At 40.2% G+C, this 15,000-nt stretch overlaps 1 protein-coding gene across 1 annotated transcript in view; it reads right to left on the bottom strand.

Moving 5' to 3' along the window:
* The window catches only part of ABCB1 (ATP binding cassette subfamily B member 1), a 273,231-nt gene that overhangs the window by 1,451 nt on the left and 256,780 nt on the right, over window positions 1-15,000 (bottom strand). Inside the window, exons 23-27 of the mRNA XM_053713996.1 lie at window positions 9,783-9,923; window positions 8,757-8,913; window positions 8,107-8,304; window positions 2,739-2,945; window positions 1,150-1,296 (exon numbers count right to left, since the gene is read on the bottom strand). Coding sequence (XP_053569971.1) covers window positions 1,150-1,296; window positions 2,739-2,945; window positions 8,107-8,304; window positions 8,757-8,913; window positions 9,783-9,923 — 850 coding nt within the window. The remainder of the gene's footprint in view (window positions 1-1,149; window positions 1,297-2,738; window positions 2,946-8,106; window positions 8,305-8,756; window positions 8,914-9,782; window positions 9,924-15,000) is intronic.

The raw sequence follows: 15,000 nt of genomic DNA, 5'->3' as shown, positions 1-15,000 counted from the left end.
CACTTCTGCAGAGGCTTTCCACAAGATTTTGGTGTCTGTGGGAATTTGTGCCCAATCAGCCAAAAGAGCATTTGTGAGGTCAGGCACTGATATTAGACAAGAAGGTCTGGCTTGCAGTTAGCGTTCCATGTCATCCCAAAGGTGTTCAATGGGGTTAAGGTCAGGGCTTTGTGAAGGCCACTCAAGTTCCTCCACATCATGTCTGAATGGACGTCTCTTTCTGTACAAGGGCACTGTCATGCTGGGCCATCTCCAAACTGTTGCCACAAAGTTAGAAGAACCCAATTGTCTAAAATGTCTTTGTATTCTGTAGCATTAAAAGGACCCTTAACTGTAACTAAGAGGCCTAGTCAAAAACCGTAAAAACAGCTCCAGACCATCATTCCTCCTTCACCAAATTTTACATTATGCATTCCAGTAGGTAGCGCCGCCCAGCACCTGCCACTCCCAGTTTCTTCCATCAGACTGCTTGAATTATCACATCAGAGAACAAAGCTCCAGAGTCAAGCTTTACACCACTCCACCAGAAGCTGGGATTGCACATGTTGATATGAGGCTTGTGTACAGCTGCTCAACCATAGAATAATGCAACAGATGATAGGCATTTTTTACATGCTAAAAGCTTCAGCACTCAGTGGAAACCCATGACAGTGCTAAACTTAAAGTCCAAGCTCTTCAGTATGATCCAGTGCAATGCCAATGTTTGTCTTTGGAGATTTCATGGCTATGTATGCCTGTTAACAATGAGTGTGGCTGAAACACCTTAACTCAATAATTAGTAGGGGTGTCCACATACTTTTGGCCGCATAGTATATTTCTGAGGTATGTTTAGTTATTTTTGTGCTAAAATATAAAAAAAAAATTGTCATTACTATAGCAATTCCCTTAACTAGAACCATTCACGCAAACAATACTACAAACTAAACTATTTGCAGAGACAATTTTATATATATATATAATCTGTATATATTGGTGAAAAAGTTTTACCAAAAAAAAACAACCCAAATGTGTTTAATTTTGTTATGAAATCTATTTCTTTGATTAGTAAACCGGTTCAAGCTTAAAAAAAGAAAAACACATCACTATAAATGACTGTGACAAAACATACAACATTAATAAAATAAGAAAATACATTTATTTAGACTTTACCTTTTCACTCTCTGTATCCAAAGCAGAAGTAGCTTCGTCCAGCAGAAGAATTTTGGGTTGTCGTACAAGAGCTCTTGCTATTGCTATCCTCTGCTTCTGGCCTCCTGAGAGCTGAGTGCCTTTGTCTCCAACACGTGTTTGATATTTCTAACCAGAAAGATTACAGTGAAACGTCACAGTATTACATATATCTGTTAATTGAACAATAACCTTAAACATGAATCCTATAATATAAAAGGCCAAGTGTATTTGTCCGAAGCTGTCATGCGCAGTAGAGACAGCACAAGAACAAATACACCTGGCCTTAGAGTCTACCTGATCTGCTGCGGCACAGTGATGGTGGGCAGAAGTGGGCGTGACCGTGTGTGAGCGGGGGCGTGGCCGCCCACGAGAAAGAGTGAAGGGAAAGAGATAGAAAGAGAGGGGGGGGGGGAAGCAAAAGAGATGAGAAAGAGCTAAATAGAGGTTAAGAGAGAGCAAAAGAGACCAAAAAAAGAGGGGGGAGAGAGCAAAATACAGAGGAAAAGTAAAATAGAGGGAAGAGAGAGGGGAGAGAGAAAGAGCAAAAGAGAGGGGAAGAGAGAGCAAAAGAGGGGGGAGGGGGGGAGAGGGGAGAGAGAGAGAGGGGGAGAGAGAGCAAAAAAGAGGGATGGAGACAGAGCAAAAGAGGGGAGAGAAACAGAGCAAAAGAGGAGGAAGAGAAAGAGCGCAATAGAGAGGGCGAGAGAGCAGAAGAGAGGTGGAGCGAGAAAGCGCAAAAGAGAGGGGGAGAGAGCACAAAAGAGAGGGGGAGAGAGAGCGCAAAAGAGAGTGGGGAGAGAGAGCGCAAAAGAGAGGGGGGAGAGAGAGCAAAAGAGAGGGGAGCGAGAGCGCAAAAGAGAGGGGGAAAGAGTGCAAAAGAGAGGGGGGATAGAGAGCAAAAGAGAACTGGAGCGAGAGAGCTCAAAAAGAGAGGGGGAGAGAGAGCAAAAAGAGAGGGGGAGAGAGAGCAAGGGGTGGGACCGATGTACTGCAAAAAATGGCCCGTGTGAATGGGCTTTAGGACTAGTATACTATAATTGACATGTTACTATATATGGACATAAATTAATTTACAATTACCAACAATCAAATCCTGAAAAAATATATTTTTTTGTAAAGAAATGGATCGATCATATGCAAGTTTTTTTTTCTCAGTAAAACTTGTAGTTTTTATATCCTTAGGGATGATTTTTAAAATTAAAAAAACAGAGATTCGTATTATATGTAAGTAAATGTGACAGTATTAAAAATCTTGAAGTGTTTTTAATATCGTTACTAACCCAACGCACGTTAAATTCAATTGCGCTCAAGCAAACGTTTTTACTTTCAACTCATAATATGTGCGCTACTTTAGATGCGCACAAAGAGCCACGATAAACCCCTTATCGCTTGTGCATAAGAGTTAGCTTTCCACTCGTAATCTATCTCTATATTTGCTTCCTGTTTTTTGTGCTTCCCACTCCTTTTAATTGAGTACACGCGGTGTATGTGTGTGTGAGTGACAATAAATATATATATTCGCCAAAACAAGAAACTATGTAATCCGTATGTTATACTGTTTAACTTACATCAGGCAGTGAAATAATGAAGCTATGGATATTTGCTTCTTTGGCAGCCATTTCTATTTCTTCTTGTGAGACTGTCCTGTTGTTGTCACCATATGCTATATTCTCACCAATGCTACAATCAAACAACATGGGCTCCTGGGACACAATGCCCATCTGTGCTCTAACCCATTGGATGTTTAAGTTCTTCACACCATAATTATCCACACACTAGAAAAAAAAAAAATTATAGTGGGAAAAATAATGGAAAAGCGTGAACTTGTTAATCTATAAAGAGAATAAAGAAATGTACATACTACATATAAAGCAATATATGCCATACAGGTATTAAACAGGAGATTAAGGCAATAATAGTGACACTTGCATTGCTATTGCTGTCTATGTAGAAGCTGCACAGCAAGTCAAGGTTTTTTTCTGGTAAGTAACTAAGCTCTCAAGTACAGGAACTGCCATGTTTGTACCTATTTATGTGCACTCTTGTTTTACACCCAGTGCACACGCTCCGAGGGGCTGCCAAAGGGAAGAGACCAGATGTTATTAGCACTCAGATCATCTGTACTGGATATGTCAATTGTCCTAGGACTAGCAAGAGAGCATGCATATGGCATAGTCAGACACAGTCACTTCTTATAGGACTAGCAAGGGAGGATGCATATGGCATAGTCAGACACAGTCACTTCTTATAGGACTAGCAAGGGAGGATGCATATGGCATAGTCAGACACAGTCACTTCTCATAGGACTAGCAAGAGAGCATGCATATGGCATAGTCAGACACAGTCACTTGTCATAGGACTATGACGTCTTCTGAACAATGAAGTTTCCCTTTAAATTACGTCATCCAAGATGGCGTTCCTTGAATTCCGATTGGCTGATAGCAGTCTATCTGTGTCTGACTATGCCATATGCATCCTCCCTTGCTAGTCCTATGAGAAGTGACTGTGTCTGACTATGCCATATGTATCCTCCCTTGCTAGTCCTATGAGAAGTGACTGTGTCTGACTATGCCATATGTATCCTCCCTTGCTAGTCCTATGAGAAGTGACTGTGTCTGACTATGCCATCAAGTGACTGTGTCTGACTATGTCATATGCATGCTCTCTTGTTAGTACTAGGACAAGTGACTGTGTCTGACTGACTATGTCATATGCATGCTATCTTGCTAGTTCTAGGACAAGTGACTGTGTCTGACTATGCCATATGCATGCTCTCTTGTTAGTCCTAGGACAGGTGACTGTGTCTGACTATGCCATATGCATGCTCTCTTGATAGTACTAGGACAGGTGACTGTGTCTGACTATGCCATATGCATGCTCTCTTGATAGTACTAGGACAAGTGACTGTGTCTGACTATGCCATATGCATGCTCTCTTGTTAGTCCTAGGACAGGTGACTGTGTCTGACTATGCCATATGCATGCTCTCTTGATAGTACTAGGACAAGTGACTGTGTCTGACTATGCCATATGCATGCTCTCTTGTTAGTACTAGGACAAGTGACTGTGTCTGACTATGCCATATGCATGCTCTCTTGTTAGTCCTAGGACAAGTGACTGTGTCTGACTATGCCATATGCATGCTTGTCAGGCACAGTTAATTGTCCTAGGACTAGCAAGGGAACAGACATATGCCATAGTCATGCACAGTTACTTGTCCTAGGACTAGCAATGGAACAGGCATATGCCATTGTAAGGCACAGTTACTTGTCCTAGGACTAGCAAGAGAACAGGCATATGCCATAGTCAGACACAGTTACTTGTCCTAGGACTAGCAAGAGAACAGGCATATGCCATAGTCAGACACAGTTACTTGTCCTAGGACTAGCAAGAGAACAGACATATGCCATAGTCAGACACAGTTACTTGTCCTAGGACTAGCAAGAGAACAGACATATGCCATAGTCAGACACAGTTACTTGTCCTAGGATTAGTAAGGGAACAGATATATGCCATAGTCAGGCACAGTTACTTGTCCTAGGACTAGCAAGAGAACAGACATATGCCATAGTCAGACACAGTTACTTGTCCTAGGACTAGCAAGAGAACAGGCATATGCCATAGTCAGACACAGTTACTTGTCCTAGGACTAGCAAGAGAACAGGCATATGCCATAGTCAGACACAGTTACTTGTCCTAGGACTAGCAGGAGAACAGACATATGCCATAGTCAGACACAGTTACTTGTCATAGGACTAGCAGGAGAACAGACATATGCCATAGTCAGACACAGTTACTTGTCCTAGGACTAGCAAGAGAACAGGCATATGCCATAGTCAGACACAGTTACTTGTCCTAGGACTAGCAAGAGAACAGGCATATGCCATAGTCAGACACAGTCACTTTTCCTAGGACTAGCAAGAGAACAGACATATGCCATAGTCAGACACAGTTATATGTCCTAGGACTAGCAAGAGAACAGGCATATGCCATAGTCAGACACAGTCACTTGTCCTAGGACTAGCAAGAGAACAGGCATATGCCATAGTCAGACACAGTTACTTGTCCTAGGACTAGCAAGAGAACAGGCATATGCCATAGTCAGACACAGTTACTTGTCCTAGGACTAGCAAGAGAACAGGCATATGCCATAGTCAGACACAGTTACTTGTCCTAGGACTAGCAAGAGAACAGGCATATGCCATAGTCAGACACAGTTACTTGTCCTAGGACTAGCAAGAGAACAGACATATGCCATAGTGAGACACAGTTACTTGTCCTAGGACTAGCAAGAGAACAGGCATATGCCATAGTCAGACACAGTTACTTGTCCTAGGACTAGCAAGAGAACAGGCATATGCCATAGTCAGACACAGTTACTTGTCCTAGGACTAGCAAGAGAACAGGCATATGCCATAGTCAGACACAGTTACTTGTCCTAGGACTAGCAAGAGAACAGGCATATGCCATAGTCAGACACAGTTACTTGTCCTAGGACTAGCAAGAGAACAGGCATATGCCATAGTCAGACACAGTTACTTGTCCTAGGACTAGCAAGAGAACAGGCATATGCCATAGTCAGACACAGTTACTTGTCCTAGGACTAGCAAGAGAACAGACATATGCCATAGTCAGACACAGTTACTTGTCCTAGGACTAGCAAGAGAACAGGCATATGCCATAGTCAGACACAGTTACTTGTCCTAGGACTAGCAAGAGAACAGGCATATGCCATAGTCAGACACAGTTACTTGTCCTAGGACTAGCAAGAGAACAGGCATATGCCATAGTCAGACACAGTTACTTGTCCTAGGACTAGCAAGAGAACAGGCATATGCCATAGTCAGACACAGTTACTTGTCCTAGGACTAGCAAGAGAACAGACATATGCCATAGTCAGACACAGTTACTTGTCCTAGGACTAGCAAGAGAACAGGCATATGCCATAGTCAGACACAGTTACTTGTCCTAGGACTAGCAAGAGAACAGACATATGCCATAGTCAGACACAGTTACTTGTCCTAGGACTAGCAAGAGAACAGGCATATGCCATAGTCAGACACAGTTACTTGTCCTAGGACTAGCAAGAGAACAGGCATATGCCATAGTCAGACACAGTTACTTGTCCTAGGACTAGCAAGAGAACAGGCATATGCCATAGTCAGACACAGTTACTTGTCCTAGGACTAGCAAGAGAACAGGCATATGCCATAGTCAGACACAGTTACTTGTCCTAGGACTAGCAAGAGAACAGGCATATGCCATAGTCAGACACAGTTACTTGTCCTTGGACTAGCAAGAGAACAGACATATGCCATAGTCAGACACAGTTACTTGTCCTAGGACTAGCAAGAGAACAGGCATATGCCATAGTCAGACACAGTTACTTGTCCTAGGACTAGCAAGAGAACAGGCATATGCCATAGTCAGACACAGTTACTTGTCCTAGGACTAGCAAGAGAACAGGCATATGCCATAGTCAGACACAGTTACTTGTCCTAGGACTAGCAAGAGAACAGACATATGCCATAGTCAGACACAGTTACTTGTCCTAGGACTAGCAAGAGAACAGGCATATGCCATAGTCAGACACAGTTACTTGTCCTAGGACTAGCAAGAGAACAGGCATATGCCATAGTCAGACACAGTTACTTGTCCTAGGACTAGCAAGAGAACAGGCATATGGCATTTTAAGGCACAGCCACTTTCTTTTCTTCCTCAGATATTACAAAATCTTGCAAGATCACAGTAACATTCTACAAGATCACATCAGATAAAAGTGTGAGCTGAGCTGATTGTTTTTTTTAGAAAGGAGATGAATAGTACCTGTACTGCAGTGAGCTGACATTAGTGTTAAATAAGAAAACATCTAGGTATTCAACATTAAACTTTTTAAAGGGACACTGAACCTAAATTTTTTCTTTCGTGATTCGGATAGAGTATGTAATTTTAAACAACTTTCTAATTTACTCCTATTATCAATTTTTCTTCATTCTCTTGCTATCTTTATTTGAAAAAGAAGGCATCTAAGCTTTTTTTTAGGTTCAGAACTCTGGACAGCACTTTTTTATTGGTGGATGAATTTATCCACCAATCATGAAGGACAACCCAGGTTGTTCACCAAAAATGGGCCGGCATCTAAACTTACATTCTTGCATTTCAAATAAAGATACCAAGAGAATGAAGACAATTTGATAATACGAGTAAATTAGAAAGATGCTTAAATGTCATGCTCTATCTGAATCACGAAAGAAAAAATTTGGGTTCAATGTCCCTTTAAGAAAGAAAGAATCATCTACGCTGAGTATTTTGTTTTTTTTAGCAGGAGGGAGGAGGGAACCACCCACTTGCACTACTGTTAAGGTAAGTATTATACTTACTGCTTAAAGGGACACTAAACCCACATTTTTTCTTTAATGATTCAGATAGAGCAGCTTTCTAATTTACTCCTATTATCAATTTTTCCTCATTGCAAAGCTTAGGAGCCGGTCCATTTTTGGTTCAGCACCTGGGTAACGCTTGCTGATTGGTGCCTAAATGTTGCAAGAGAACGAAGAACAATTGATAATAGGAGTAAATTAGAAAGTTGTTTAAAATTGAATGCTCTATCTGAATCATGAAAGAAAAAAATTGGGTTTAGTGTCCCTTTAATTTTACGTTAAAATAATTGTAAACTGCTACAATTGTGTAATGTAGCCAGCATTTTATTTTATTTGTTCCTAAGCATTTCATATCTTTCATTCTACAACTTTCTACAAATTTCATAGCCAACTTTAAAGTTAAATGCAAGTGAAGTGCGTTTGAAGCATTTCGTTACAATTGTAATGTTAGAAAGATTTAAACCAATCAAATCTTTACATTTTGTTAGCTCTGTGACAATATTATTTGCTAGATAGCCAGTGGAACTACTTTACAATACAGTAGAAAAAACAATTACCACTTCTCCCTCATAAGGGTCATAGAATCTCTCCAGTAGCTGGACGGTTGTGCTTTTCCCACACCCGCTGCTGCCCACCAGTGCCAGAGTTTCTCCCTTCTTTACAGTGATATCAAGTCCCTGAAGCACATGAATGTCTGGCCGGGTCGGATAATTAAACCTCACATTTTTAAACGTTACATAACCACTGCATTGTTCCTGCAAATAAAAATTTTAAAAAATTGGGATAATTAGTCCATATTATGTATAAATTACCACCAACGTTACTTATTTTACATTTTATGGTTATATATTTTATTCCTACTAGTTTTCAGCATAAAGTGCAAAAACACAATTTTACATTTTAATTAATTTCTATAACAAATTGTATGTTATTCTAAATGTTTGTTTCAATTCTAATAGGTAAACCAAGAAAAACGTTTTATTTTAACGGGTGCAGACATCTAGTTGGTCCAGCGTAGTGATGAGAGTGCAGGGGTGAGATATGGCTTGGCAGTGAAAGGGTGCAGCTATAAAATAAAAAAGCACAGTATAGCGCAGCATATCTTTATCAGTATTCTACTGCAACATATATATTGATCACCTGTGTGTATGTCTGGGGACAGATAAGCAATTTTAAATCTTGCATTAGATGTGTTTTATTCACTTACTGGTTTTTCTCCTCCTTCACTGTAGCTGTCTATTAGAGGAACTCTCTCCAAGAGATTGAATATGTGAGCCGCAGATATTTTTGCTTTAGCATAGTCTGGGGCAAAGGAACTGGTTTGTCCTAAAGCCATTGCCCCAAAAACAATTGCAGAGAAAACCCTAGAAAGAAAATAATATATTGTCATCGTTCCTGCAATGTGATATTTCACAAATATAAAACTCAGCTTGTAGCCAGTAAGTTTAAAGGGCCAGTAAATACAGTAGATTTGCATAAAGAACTAATGCACAATAAAAAGACAATGCAATAGCACTTAGTCTGAACTTCAAATAAGTAGTAGATTTTTATTCTGATAAATTTTAAAATTATGTTTATTTCCACTCCTCCTGTATCATGTGACAGCTATCAGCCAATCACAAATGCATAGGCGTATTTTCTGTGAATTTGTGCGCATGCTCAGTAGGAACTGATGACTCCAAAAGTGTAAATATAAAAAGACTGTGCACATTTTGTTAATGCAAGTAAATTGGAAAGTTGTTTAAAATTGCACGCTCTGGGGCCTATTTATGAAATGTCTGTCAGACCTGATCCAACAGTGCGGATCAGGTCCGACAGACATCGCTGAATGCAGAGAGCAATACGCTCTCTGTATTCAGCATTGCACCAGCAGCTCACAAGAGTGCAACACTGCCCCCTGCAGACTCGCCAATCAGCCTCCAGCAGGGGGGTGTCAATTAACCCGATCGTACTCGATCGGTTTGAATTCCAGCGATCTCTGTCCGCCTCATCAGAGCAGGTGGACAGGGTTATGGAGCAGCTGTCTTTAGACCGCTGCTTCATAACTGGTTTACTGGCGAGTCTGAAGACTCGCCAGAACCATGGGCCCTCAAGCTCTGTACGGAGCTTGATAGATAGGCTCCTCTATCTGAATCACAAATGTTTAATTTTGACTTGCGTGCCCCTTTAAATAAAAAAACTCCAACATTTAAAAAATGGCAAATAAATATTTTTAGAATTTATAGATACTTACAGAAAAACATCCTCAAAGCCCATATATTTGTTTGCTACTAAAAATGCACCAAATCGAAAACAGCCAGCATAAGCAAAGAACATGATAGCTTGAGAAAGGCCAAAAGTTAATCCGTGTACGTGAGCTTTCTTGATAGAGTTTCTAAGCAAATAAACAAAAAAAGGGAATATGAATAAATTACGTGTTTTGTCAGGAAAATTACACTAAATTGGTTAATGGTGTATTGATCAAAGCAAAGAACACGATTAAAAAAAAAACATTGGTAAGTATGTTTTCTAAATACAATATAAACCAGAAATTACTCCATGTAAACCCATTTAAAAGAAAAGTCTATATGGAGCATGCACTGACAGATGATGATGCATGATCATGTGACTTAAAATGTCCCTTGAAGGGACATTAAAACCAAAATTTTATTTCATGATTCAGACAGAGAATACAAATTTAAACAACATTCAAATGTACTTCTATTAATTAATTTGCTTCATTCTTTAGATATCCTTTGTTAAAGAAATAACAATGCACATGGGTCAGCCAATAACACGAGGCATCTATGTGCAGCCACCAATCAGCAGCACCTGAGACTATCTAGATATGATTTTCAGGAAAGCATATCAAGAGATAAAAGCAAATTAGATAATAGAAGTAAATTAGAAAGTAGTTTAACATTGTATTCTCTATCTGAATCACGAAAGAAAAAATTTGGGTTTAATGTCCCTTTAGCTGCTCTGATTTTAACCTTGGGACATGTTCTGTGCATAATAAAGAAATATCAATGCTTTACAAACCACTAAAAAGTTTCCACTGGAAGTTCATTAAGTTTAGATAATTTTAAACATTTGTACCAATGATGAAGATAACATCAGCACCAAGCAGTACACATTTTGTTCTTCTTACATTTTACTGACTAAAAATGCAACACATATCTCTTTATGTTATTTAAAGTTATTGTGTTTAGTCCTACGGTTTATTTATTTGTAATACATTAGATAATTAAATCTTGGGTATATTTCACAGCACATACAGTAAACTTAGTGTACATTTTTACTAGGTAAAATAAACCTAGGAAGGTGGCGTACTCTTAATAGGATAGGATGGAAATGAATTCCCAAAGAAAATGTAAAGAATGAGGATATAGTTAGTGGAAATACTACTACAAATATACACAAATTAACGTTGATAAAAATGTAATATCTTGACAAGTATAATACAATATGCACAAGCATTAAAATAGCTAAAAATAATTGTTAATTCTTAGATGGAAGCAGTCCATATAAAAAAACGGGGGTCCGTTGAAGGGTGAGTAATGGTAGTAAGACTCCAATTCTTGGAATGATATAAGGCAGCTCCACTTGTGGAGAACGATCTCAATTCACTGTGATGATCTAGATTAGAAAGAGAAGGGGCGCCTCATAGTGATCTCCGTTTGCAAATGTGGTATAAGGTGATAAAGAATAACACAATTGTGGTGGCACTTAGCAAGTGCAAACAGGCAGGCTGACACTCTCAGTAGTCAGCTAACTGGATACTTCTCCCGTATCAGGGCGGATATATTCTCCGATCAGCGTCTAAACTCGTTGCACTATTAAACCCTGTTTCTAATCTTTATCACGGAGGTGTCCGCCTTTTTACTTCCACGGAAGTAACTTTGTATGTTATCACTATACAAGTGATTTGTATCCAGTTCATTGCTGACCTGTGCTTGCTGGAAGCTGCATACTATCCTGTTCCTGTTTAGACGCTGAACGGAGAATATATCCGCCCTGATACGGGAGAAGTATCCAGTTAGCTGACTACTGAGAGTGTCAGCCTGCCTGTTTGCACTTTCTAAGTGCCACCACAACTGTGTTATTCTTTATCACCTTATACCACATTTGCAAACGGAGATCACTATGAGGCGCTCCTTCTCTAACTAATTTAGTGTACATTTTGTGACAGTGTCACGTCAGGGTTTACTTGAGCAACGGCAAATACATTTAGGGCCTAATTATCAAAACCTTGCCGAAAGGAGAGTCATCACACAAAACCTTTCTATTTTTGAGTATTATATTGTAACGTATGTGTCTTTCCTTCACACCCAGAACCTTGTTCAGTGAAACAGCTTTCAAGCTAAAAACAAAATGTATGCTTACCAGATAAATTCCTTTCTTTTCTGGCAGGGAGAGTCCATGACTTCATTCCTTACTGTTGGGATTACAACACCTGGCCACCAGGAGGAGGCAAAGACACCCCAGCCAAAGGCTTAAATATCCCTCCCACTTCCCCCATCCCCCCCAGTCATTTGGCCGAGGGAACGAGGAAAAGCAGGAGCAACATCAGGGTATAAAGGTGCCAGAAGAAATAAAAATAGGGGCCGTCCAAACAAAAATTCTTACGGGCTGGGTCGTGGACTCTCCCTGCCAGGAAAGAAAGGAATTTTTCTGGTAACCATAAATTTTGTTTTCTTTCCAAAGGCAGGGAGAGTCCACCACTTTATTCCATACTGTTGGGAAACAATACCCAAGCTACAGAGGACATTAAATGAATTAACGGGAGGACACTAAAGAAAAAAAGGTGGACCCTAATCTGAGGGCACCACTACCTGCAAAACCTTTCTCCCAAAAGCTGCTTCACCACCTCCTAGTGTCTCAGAAAAGACCCTTCTGGACTCTGTTGATCAAAAAAGCAGCCTGAAGGAGACCGGACCGATTCGCTAGTGAATTTCCCCCGATCACGTGGTACGCAATAGGAGCCGACCCTGCTAACTAAGAAAATGCGCGCTGTGAAATAACAACTGCGCAACAGTCAAAAGAGAAAGTAAAATGATTTGACAAGTTCCTCCGATACAGCCCTGAGCCAAAAATTATCCGGTACCCTTCACAAGTGCTCCCGTGTAAAGCAGCACATAAGCCCCAAAGCTCCCACACATCTCCATACCTAAGGTAAATTGCTAACCCCTGATCCCATAGAGGGTCTATGTGTCACACTGTGACCAGACTGAGTCCTGTCCTTAGAGGAAAATGAGCCCTACTAGGGTCTATCCCTTTATAAATAAAAGGACTTACCCTCCAGGATCGCTCTTGCTGTGTAACAGACCAGCCCTGCATGGTATGACACTTCCACTGCAATTTCTGACAGGGACCTGAGAAAAACGAAATGTATGCTTACCTGATAAATTTCTTTCTTTTCGGAAATGGAGAGTCCACAACGTCATCAATTACTAGTGGGAATATCACTCCTGGCCAGCAGGAGGAGGCAAAGAGCACCACAGCAAAGCTGTTACGTGTCACTCCCCTACCCATAATCCCCAGTCATTCGACCAAAAGGAAAATGGAAAAAGGAATAACATCAGCCAATAGGATTTTTTCTACCTTAATTCCGATTGGCTGATAGAATTCTATCAGCCAATCGGAATTGAAGGGACGCCATCTTGGATGACGTCATTTAAAGGAACCTTCATTCTTCAGTTGGACGTCGTTTGAAGAGGATGCTCCGCGTCGGATGTCTTGAAGATGGAGCCGCTCCGTGACGGACGGATGAAGATAGAAGATGCCGTCTGGATGAAGACTTCTGCCCTTCTGGAAGACCACTTCGCCCAGCTTCGTAGAGGACTTTGACCCGCTTGGGTGAAGACTTCTCAAGGTAGGGTGATCTTCAAGTGGTTAGTGTTAGGTTTTATTAAGGGGGTATTGGGTGGGGTTTAGAGTAGGGTTGGGTGTGTGGGTGGTGGGTTTAATGTTGGGGGGTATTGTACTTTTTTTACAGGTAAAAGAGCAGATTACTTTGGGGCAATGCCCCGCAAAAGGCCCTTTTAAGGGCTAATTGTAATTTAGTATAGGGTAGGGCTTTTTATTATTTTGGGGGGCTTTTTTATTTTATTAGGGGGATTAGATTAGGTGTAATTAGTTTAAAAAACTTGTAATTATTTTCTGTAATTTAGTGTTTGTTTTTGTACTTTAGTTTATTTTATTTAATTGTAATTAATTTAATTTAATTTAGGTAATAAATTTATAGTGTAGTGTTAGCTGTAATTGTAACTTAGGTTAAGTTTTATTTTAAAGGTAAATTTGTCTTTATTTTAGCTAGGTAGTTATTAAATAGTTAAAAACTATTTAATAACTATTGTACCTAGTGTAACTATTAGTTATATTGTAGCTATCTTAGGGCTTATTTTAAAGGTAAGTATTCAGTTTTAAATAGGAATAATTTAGTTAATAATAGTAATTTTATTTATATTTATTTAAATTATATTTAAGTCAGGGGGGTGTTAGGTTTAGGGTTAGACTTAGATTTAGGGGTTAATACATTTAATATAGTGGCGGCGACATTGGGGGCTGCATATTAGGGGTTAATAAATGTAGTTAGGTTGCGGTGACGTTGGGGGCGGCATATTAGGGGGTTAATAAATGTAGGTAGGTGTCGGCGATGTTAGGGATGGCAGATTAGGGGTTAATAAAATTTAACCCGTGTTTGTGAGGTGGGAGTGCGGCGGTTTAGGGGTTAATATATTTATTAAAGTGGCGGCGATGTCCGGTTTGGCAGATTAGGGGTTAAAATTTAAATTTAACAGTTTGAGATGTGGGGGGGCCTCGGTTTAGGGGTTAATAGGTAGTTTATGGGTGTTAGTGTACTTTTTAGCACTTTAGTTAAGAGTTTTATGCTACGGCGTTAGCCCATAAAACTCTTAACTACTGACTTTCAAATGCGGTATGAGTCTTGACAGGAGAGGGTGTACCGTTCACTTTTAGGAAGACTCGTAATACCGGCGTTAGGAAAATCCCATTGAAAATATAGGATACGCAATTGACGTAAGTGGATTTGCGGTATTTTAGAGTCGCGTCAAAAAAGTGAGCGGTACACCTGTACCTGCAAGACTCGTAATACCAGCAAGAGTTAAAAAGCAGCGTTGGGACTTCTCAACGCTGCTTTTTAACCCTAACGCAAGACTCGTAATATAGCAGTTAAATTGTAGAAAAACAGAATTTATGCTTACCTGATAAATTACTTTCTCCAACGGGAAATGGCAAAGAGCCCAGCAAAGCTGGTCACATGATCCCCCCTAGGCTCCGCCTTCCCCAGTCATTCGACCGACGTAAAGGAGGAATATGCATAGGAGAAATCATATGATACCGTGGTGACTGTAGTTAGAGAAAATAAATCATCAGACCTGATTAAAAACCAGGGCGGGCCGTGGACCGGACACACCGTTGGAGAAAGTAATTTATCAGGTAAGCATAAA

Source organism: Bombina bombina, chromosome 5 (assembly GCF_027579735.1).
Source record: "Bombina bombina isolate aBomBom1 chromosome 5, aBomBom1.pri, whole genome shotgun sequence".
Taxonomy (NCBI): domain Eukaryota; kingdom Metazoa; phylum Chordata; class Amphibia; order Anura; family Bombinatoridae; genus Bombina; species Bombina bombina.
The sequence above is the reverse complement of the archived record's forward strand: the minus strand, read 5'-3'. Positions and strand labels throughout refer to the sequence as shown.